This window comes from Phalaenopsis equestris, unplaced genomic scaffold (genome assembly GCF_001263595.1).
Source record: "Phalaenopsis equestris unplaced genomic scaffold, ASM126359v1 Scaffold000956, whole genome shotgun sequence".
NCBI lineage: Eukaryota > Viridiplantae > Streptophyta > Magnoliopsida > Asparagales > Orchidaceae > Phalaenopsis > Phalaenopsis equestris.
In genome coordinates, this window is record NW_018165395.1 from 37,161 (window position 1) to 46,689 (window position 9,529).

General features: G+C 32.7%; 1 protein-coding gene across 1 annotated transcript; it reads left to right on the top strand.

Annotated features, from left to right (window-relative positions):
• The first annotated feature begins 335 nt into the window (after positions 1-335).
• Positions 336-2,162, top strand: LOC110032501 (DEAD-box ATP-dependent RNA helicase 10-like). The gene is made up of 2 exons (XM_020736153.1): positions 336-459; positions 574-2,162. The coding sequence occupies exon 2, from the start codon at positions 660-662 to the stop codon at positions 1,965-1,967; it is 1,308 nt and encodes a 435-aa protein (XP_020591812.1). The 5' UTR covers positions 336-459; positions 574-659; the 3' UTR covers positions 1,968-2,162.
• Positions 2,163-9,529: the final 7,367 nt, after the last annotated feature.

The window sequence follows — 9,529 nt, forward strand, 5'->3', positions numbered from 1 at the left end:
TTGCTGCGAATGTTACAGTCATTACGATGATAAAACAAGTTATTGTTTCAGACCTCACATTTTATCGCTATTTTTTTGTCTCTACATTTTTTGAGCCTGTGTTTTATGGCTATTCTTTTGGGGCATATTTGTACGTACCTTTTTGGATATTTTTTATTTTGGGTGTGTTGTACTATGGGAGGTGAACCCCTTAGGGGTGTGTCTTTTTTGTATTTTGCCTTTTTAGTTTCAGAGAGTTACACCTCCCTCTCATATTGTAATTTTATTTTGAATCAATAGAATCGGAGAACCGTAATGTTTCTTCTCCAAATATATATATATATATATATCGGTTAGAACGCAAACGACGGGGTCGCGGCGGACAAAGACCTCCGAAACTCTAATCGTTCTTCTCCTTGCGATTCCCTCCTACCAGAAACCAGTCCTCTTTCCTTTCGGACTTCCGCTCCTCAAAATCCCGTAAGTCCGTCTTCCATACGGTTTTACTAAATCCTTGATTCAAGGCAAAACAGGATCCATACGGTTTTACTAAACCTGTAGGATTTAAAGATTCCATTTTTTGTTGTTTTGCAGGATTTAGGATTTTATCCTCCTTAAATCCTAGTTAAATCCGGGTACTAAACAGCCCATTTACGTCTGGCTCAAAATTATAGCTAACGATGGCAGATGGAGATGAAAGGACCTTTAAGAGTTTGGGTGTCTGCGAACAATTGGTCGAAACTTGTGAGAGTTTGGGGTGGAAAACCCCATCAAAGATTCAGGTGGAGTCGATTCCTCATGCCCTTGAAGGAAGGGATGTAATTGGACTTGCGCAAACAGGATCAGGCAAGACTGGAGCTTTTGCCCTTCCAATCATCCAAGCTCTCCTTGAGAAGCCACAACCATTCTTTGCTTGTGTACTGTCTCCAACTAGAGAGTTGGCGATCCAAATTTCTCAACAATTTGAAGCACTAGGGTCTGAAATTGGTGTGAAATGCTCGGTGCTTGTTGGAGGTGTTGACATGATGGCACAGGCCATTTCTCTAGCAAAGCGTCCTCATATTATAGTAGCTACTCCTGGACGTTTATTGGATCATCTTTCAAATACAAAAGGTTTTAGCCTTCGCATGTTGAAGTACTTGGTTCTTGATGAGGCTGATAGGTTGCTCAACATGGACTTTGAAAAAGCTATTGATGATATTCTTAAGGCTATTCCCAAAGAACGCAGGACATATCTGTTCTCAGCAACTATGACAAAAAAGGTTGGAAAACTTCAAAGGGCATGCCTTAAGAATCCTGTAAAGATTGAGGCATCCTCCAAGTATTCTACCGTTGATACTCTAAAGCAGCAATTTCGTATGGTCCCTGCCAAGTACAAGGACTGCTATCTTGTTTACATTCTGACTGAGATGTCTAGAAGCACCTCTATGGTATTCACTCGTACTTGTGATTCTACACGACTTTTGGCTTTGCTCCTCCGGAACCTTGGCTTAAAGGCGATACCCATCAGTGGTCAAATGAGCCAGACAAAGCGACTGGGAGCATTAAATAAATTCAAGGCTGGAGATTGCAACATTCTTATTTGCACTGATGTTGCTAGCAGAGGACTTGACATACCAACAGTTGATTTGGTCATAAATTATGACATTCCCAGCAATTCTAAGGATTACATACATCGCGTCGGCAGGACTGCTCGTGCTGGGCGGTCTGGATCAGCCATCTCATTAGTAAATCAATATGAAGTGGAATGGTACATTCAAATAGAACAACTTATCGGAAAAAAGTTACCTGAGTATCTGGCGGAGGAGCCTGAAGTTTTATTATTCTTGGAGAGAGTTTCAGATGCTAAAAGAATATCTCAAATGAAAATTAAAGAAAGTGCAGGGAACAAGAAAAGAAGGAAGGGTGGAGATGATGATGATGGAGAAGCTGAAAGTTATGCCTTTAACACCAAGAATGGAAAGATATCTAAGAAAGGGAAAAGGTAGCTTTGAAGGATCCTTGCACCTGAGGGGTTACGCTACTTTTGGTTCTTTTTTAATACTACCGTTTTTTTGGATCTATTTTACTGGATCAAGAACTCAGCTATCACACTCTTTTCTAAAGTTTCTCATGCTAAATCCCTCAATGATTACTAATCAATTTTATTATGTAGCATAATTTATAGGTTATTGCTAAAATTCTTACTGAAAACTCTAGCTTTTGCTTCCATCCTTAATTGCTTAAGTTGTTTTTAACTCTAGTAGTGGCATTGCTAATAATATCATTTTTTTATAATGGGTTGTTATAATGCTTTAGCTCAAGTTCCTATTTGAAAGGATTATGCACTAAGATTGATCTCATGGAAAATCGTTGAGAAGATTAATCATTCTTATCTTTATAAAAGCATGAGACTTACAAACTTTCCTAATGGATTCATTGCTTGGATGGAGGCTTGTACCACTTAAGTTCCTTTCTCTGTTATTATTAATAGAAATCTTAAACAGTAGTTCTTATTTTCTTATATTTTAAGGTATGGTTGTCAACATTTACGCTATCTTTTTACAATATATATGAATGTTCTTCTCTCTAAACATTTTGATTTAGATGAGCAACCTGATACTCAGCTTAATTTTGTTGATGATCTTCTAGTCTTTGGAAAAGCAAAATTATAATCTATAAAGGCCACTCTAACACTCTCACCACCTTTTATGAGGCTACTAATCTCTCTGTTAACCTAGGAAAATGCTCCATGTGCCCTAGAAAGTGTTTAATAGTCAGTTATCCCACTAAACATAAATTTATTTAGTTTATGTTCTATACATCTCCCTTGGGATTATCATGGTATTTTTAGTAATTACTGCAAACCTAATGTTGTTGACTGCTCTAAACTTAAATTTTGTATTGGCTTGTAGGGTGTAAAAAAATATTGTCCTTTGCTGGTAGGTTTTAGCTTATTAAATCCTCTATTTGAAGATATATTTATTACTAGTTCAGAGTCGCCATTATATCTAAGATTTAAGGTATAAGATCACTTTTTTCATTAATGACCTCTTACATCACAATGCAACTGATTATAAAATGCATAACATTGCTTGGGAAATCACTTCACGGCCTAAGGATTGTGGAGGTTTTGTCCTCCCTACTCTAGACACTATCAATCTCTTATGTTGCGTCAAAACTATCCATAGGCACTATAATTCTAACTCTTACTTGTCTAATTAGTATTTAAAAGGTACGAGTCACAATGGCATAAAAGTAATCATAAACCTTGACCCTTTTGGAATGCCTTATGCCAAACAACAACTAGATTAAGATACAATATATCTTTTAAATTCAACAATAGTAGCAATTTACAATTTCTTTTAACTCATGGCTTAATGGCATTTCTCTTTTTGAGAAATATGGACTGTAACCAATTTCTTTGTTCACCTATACCATGTTTGCAAAAGATGTTGAGTCATTAGTAATTGTAGGTGGTTTCTCCCCACTACTCATGTTGCCTTGAATAATTTTCTGTAATTTATTACTGACAACACCAATTTAGATGGCTAACATACATGCCATTAGAAAGGGAATGATGCTTTCTCCAATTACAATGTCTTCTTATAATTCTTTGAAAATCTCTCCAAACTGATGTAGTGCAGTTTAGTTTGATTTGATTTAAAGGTCACTCTTTCAAGTTTTTTTTTTTTTACTCCTTAGAAAACTCTAGTTGGTGAAATGAAAATTAAAGAGGTTCCCCAACGTATGTTGAGAAGATTAGAGGAATTGGATCTAATTCCCCAACGTATGCTTTGCACTGACCTTCATGAAACTCACTCTCACCTCTTCTTTGACTATTCATTCTCTTTTTTACTTTTCAAAAAATGCATACCCAATGGAAAATTCTTTCATATCAGGTGAAGTATGGCTCAAACACTAACTATGTTGATGAAATTGATTGATATATTGTTAAGAAGTTCTTCCTTCTAATTTTTCATATAACTACTCTCTATATTTTGCTTAAAAAAAAAAGAATTTTTAAGTAGCTCAACACTTTTATTAATACTCTTATAAATCAGGTACATATTGTTATCAAGCTCAGAAGAAGAAAATGATTATTTAAAGTTGAGATACATGCTACTATAAGAATTTAAACTTTATATGATTCACACTTTTCTACCCAGTTGCTCTTTTTGGGGTCTTGTTGGACCTCTACCTTCTTTTTGGTATGCTTTATAGTTTCTCTACTGTTTTTCACTTATTGCCACTGTTGCACTTGCAAGCTACCACCCTCTTCAACTCTTCAATGGTCTGGATTCAATTTGGTTGTTTTAGATTTTGCAATTTATGAATAGATGCTTCACTTGACCTTGCATAGTTTTGCTTCGATTATTTTTTCTATGGTTTTGAAACATCATATTTTGAATATCGTTATTCTGTTTGAACTTTTCAGCTTTTTTCTTCTTCTCGATGGTTGGATTGCTATTTTTATTTTCTTCTTTGGTATTTTCTTAGAATGCCTTATAACTATTATACTTTCATCTGTATTGGTCTTTTGTGAGATTGGTTGTACTCACACAAGATGCACAAGGTTTCTCCTAGAGCATCTGACCATATATTATACTGTTTATTTAGTTTTTTTTACTTCAGCATGCTATTTTTCTCACTTTTTTCTAATAGAACAGATGCCAACATGGATTTTCCCTCTATTATCTTGGTTCTGTTCTAGGAACTTTAGACAAATTCAAGATTTACTTTTTGGCATATCTCATTTTTGGTTGCCTCTGTGTTACACTATTGGCTTTCTTTCCTATTTACTACTTCACAATCATCTGGATCTCCTTTGCTTCTATTTTCACCCTCAAGATGTTGGTTTTGAAAGGTTATTACACTTGATCTTTTTTATCTCTTTACCGGATGGTTATTTTTAGGATTTATGCTATTATTGTTGGAGTTTTGGCAGCTTACCTTACGAGGAATCCTTATTCCTTATTTAATACTTATGGGAATGCATTCTGTTGACCTTTTCGCATCTCTTTATTATTATTGTTTTTTATTCAACTATGTTATTTATAGGCTCAGATGTGAAAAGTGGAGGGTTGCGTTAGGTAATCGACAGCCAGCGTAAAACTTGTCGAAAAAAATCATGACATGTTATTTATAGGCTGTATTTCTCTGATATTTATAAGCTAAGATCGGCATAATTTTTATATCTAGCGGTCATTTTCATGAACATGTAACCTACCACACTAACTTACCGACATCTTAGGATTCTTGTGGCTCCTACTTTTGAACTTCCTTTTCATTTACTGTGTGAACATGCTTTCCCTTTCTATAAATATTCTCTTTCGTGTAACTAAATTAATGTTCATCCTATAATTATTTTGAATTTTAATGAAAGCTTAGTGCAACCTTCATTCTACCGAAAAGAAAAAAAAAGAAAATTGCCGCATACTTCAGAAAGTTTAGCCTTTAAAAATGCTAACATTTATTAAATTGGTATTAAATGTGTTATCATACATATGGCCATATAATAATAATTAAAAAAATCAATAAAAGAAAAAAAGTTTGAAAAAAATGTTTTGATGACAAAACATTATCACAATATAAGTGACATACGAAAAAAATATTTAATATAAATTATATTTGATGCATTAAAATTAAATTATTATATTTATTAAATATTCAGAACTTTTAAAATTTTTGTAAACATTTCCAAAAAAAATTGATTCACTTTATTAAATAATAATTATTTATGTATGTATGTATGTATGTATGTATGTATATATATATATATTAATCTCAAACAAAGCCTTAATTATAACAAAACAGCTTCCATTCAAATGCACTCACAATGTGCACTTCCTCTTGTAACCAATTCATAATATAGTGGTGATTCGTTCAAGAAAAGCTGCTGCATCACTTCAGTCCCAAAATAACATGTTAAAGAGGTGGAGAAAACAGTGAGAACCTTTTATTTTCTTTTCCTTGTAGATACTGAAATGGGAAAGATTATTTCATATGGACACTGTATACAAAGATGCATACGGTGTCTGATTTCTACCGCCCATTACAGTAAAGATGTATGATGATGAGCCATATTTTAAATTTTTTTTAAAAAAAAAAAATTACTATGATGAACGATGAAGATCAGACACCGGTGCCCGTATGGAATAATTTTTCATATTTTGACATCTCGTGAGTGGCGAGTATAGATATCTACCCTATCCGAAATTCCTGGCATGGGCGAGGGCGCCAATGAATGCGGAAGTCGGCGAAACCATGACCTTTTTATTTTACTTCCTCTTTTTCATTTTCAAGGAGGGATGCTAACATGCAACTCGCGTTTATTACATATCAGCATGTTAGATGTTTTTCTTCTTTTATATATGTATATCAAAAATACTATATTTTTTAATAATAACATACACTTTTAAATATATAAATTTATAATATTAAAACGTAATAAATACAAATATCAAAATATATAACTAATTTTTTTTTTTTTTTTTTTTTGCATTCATACCGCCCACAACTTCAATTATAACACGTTCACCAACAAATTTATAAAATTTTAATTTTAACTACTCTATGAGGGCGTTTGTTTGAGCTTTTCTAACTCATTTTTGAACCAAGTTGCTAACTCGCTCTTTAAATAACAACTTTATTAAAACAAGGTTACATTTTCATAAGAATGGCGACCATAAGGTACTGTACGCGTTTTCCTGGAAGGGAAAAATTATTGGGTCCGGAGTCCAAACGTATGCTACGTCCGGACAATGGACGCGATACATTGGGGGGCAATTTATTTTTTTCCTCCTTCGCTCCAAGCTCGATCATCGACTTGATCGATGCGACCATAACCACGGTCCACGACCGCATCACCCGTTTCTCGATTTCCTTCTCCATTCCATTTACAGATATACCTATACTTTGTTTTCTGTAATCAATTCTTTATCGTTGGCTTCTGCAATTCTTACTTATGTGATTATATCTAAATGGGAGTGGATATGTGAGGCTCTGAATGTTGCACAGGGCTTTAGAAATGTAGGAAGAGAAGAATATCACTAGTCCTTGTGCTAGAATTATTTTATGAATATTTGACGCTATCAAGCTTTTCTAAGATTGAGTTTCAAGTTTTTTTGCTCCTGGTAGTTGTTGAAATCCAGTGGCAAGTGGACGCTTTTCAAATCCATGTTGAATTTAACTGCAATTGTTTGAATTATGTTATTTTGAAAACAAAAACCTATAGAAAAGTTAGATCCAGAGCATGGTAAATGGCATGTTTCATCAAGTCACCTTTTCCATGCCTAGATAAGGTTGCTTGTATATAAAAATTGAAGCCAAGGTTTTTGATATGTGCATCGATTGAGGATGAATCTAGAGCATGAGATAGAGGAAATCTAGGATAATCATGTAACAATCTTGCCCAGACCTGGCAATTATTTCAAAATTATAATTCTTCTTTCAAATTGTATTTCAAAATCAATTTTCAATTGTTACCTGGATACCTCTTGCTAGAGAGTTTAATATTCATTTATCACACTTATATTTGGCATAATTGAGCAAACCGAATCTTGTAGATTGACCTTGAGGCTGTAAATGGGATCACCTATAAGGTTGACATTGAAAATTCAAGCCATTATAAATCCCGACATGCTTCAGTGTATGGTTCATCTAACTAGCTCACTATTGCTCCATTATCCACATCATCTGTGTATTAAAATTCTAGCATTTATATTATCGCTAAAATTATGTAATCATGATAATGTTGATATTTTAATTGTTATATTTCACTATGAATTGTTTAATTATTCCTTTTGGTTATTAAAAATTTTGAAGAATATTTGTTTTTATCATATAATTGAAATATTTGAAATCATATATTTTAATCTGTTAGATATAAAAGCAAATGGGCAACACCAAAAAACACATCATCCGCTATATGGGAGAAAGAAGTAAAAAAATGATTTTTTTGTGACATTTGTTTGAAAGAAATTGAATTAAAAGGTAGGCCAACAATGAATTTCAACAAAGATGGTTTATAAAATATTATAAAAAATTATTAAGAGAGAACTAAAAGGTTTTATGACCAAACTTAATTAAAAAATAAATGAGATTTGTTAAAAAAGATTGGAAAATTTGTAAAGAGATCAAAAGCAGATATAATAGACTTAGTTGGGATCCTCTTATTCGTGGAAGAACTTGATGTGAAATAAAATTTAAGACATTTGTATTTTTTTTTCATTTATACGTAGAATTACTAGTCATGACTTTTAGTTTTGATTGTATGAATGACAGATTGTCCCAAACACTAAGAAATTTAGGTTTAGTGGAATCGAACTTGAGCTATAGGAGAAGCTTGATTGGATGATCAATAGTGTCGTTGCAACTAGTGAACGTGGCTGGACTCCTCACGATTTGTAATGCATGGGGGTCATCCACTAAGATTTCATAATATGTTTCGTATGAGTCAAGTAATCTTTATTGATCTTTTGAATGAACAACAAACTAGTCATGGTCTTTGTGGCTCTTCTAGAATGACTTCAAGGGAGGTATTAGCTATAACACTTTACATTTTATCGCATAATCAGTCTATAAGGGCAGCTTGTGAAATATTTCAACACTCATCTGAAATCATTAGTAAATATTTTCTTAGTTGGCTTGAATATTTTGGTGAGTGTGTCTTCTGAAATTATCAAACTTGAATATCAAACCTTCCAACAATAATCAATATTTTTCATACTTCAAGGTATTCTATAGTCATTCTTATTTTAAAAAAAGAGAAAGATATTTAGAAATTTAAACTATATAAGATGTGATAAAGGATTCTATCAGTGTTATTGATGGGACACATGTTGATGCAAGTGTGTCAAATACTGATAATATTGCGTACATTGGGCATTACGGTTCACTTACACAAAATTTATTATTTCAACACTCATGTGAAAAATTTTGTTATTCAGGTAAGAGTCTTGTAATTAAAGATAAAAGTTTGTAAGATAATATTGTAAAAAATAATTGAATTGAAGATAGAATTATAGCTTTAAGATTAGTGTTGATACTAAGATTTTTAACATTATAAGTGCTTATGCTTTTCAAGTAAGTTTAGATATAGGTTCTAAAGTTAAATTTTGGAATGGCCTAAAAGACTTAATACAAATGATACCTCTTGAAGAAAAATTTTTTATTGGAGAAAATTTAAATGGTCATGTATGTAGAGTGGTAGAAGATTTTAGAAATATTCACGGTGGCTGCAGTTTTAGAGTGATTAATGAAGAAGGTAGAGTCATATTAGATTTTAATTTAGCATATTGATTTATTATTCCTAATAGTTTATTCAAGAAAGAAGATGAGCATGCTATTACTTATAAAATGATTCTAATAAAATACAAATTGATTATTTTCTTATGAGAAGAAGAGATCATCCAAAATGTAAAGATAGTAAGGTCATTCTAAGTGAGGTTTTAAGTGCTCAACATCGATTATTAGTGCTTAATTTTAAGATTAAGAGTTGTAAAATAAAGAATACTATGAATCATTTTTGTAGAATTAGATGGGACACTTAATAGTCACAAATTAAATT

Bases quoted from the DNA above. Each gene is read 5' to 3' on its own strand.
- LOC110032501 (XM_020736153.1), top strand. From the start codon at position 660: ATGGCAGATGGAGATGAAAGGACCTTTAAGAGTTTGGGTGTCTGCGAA.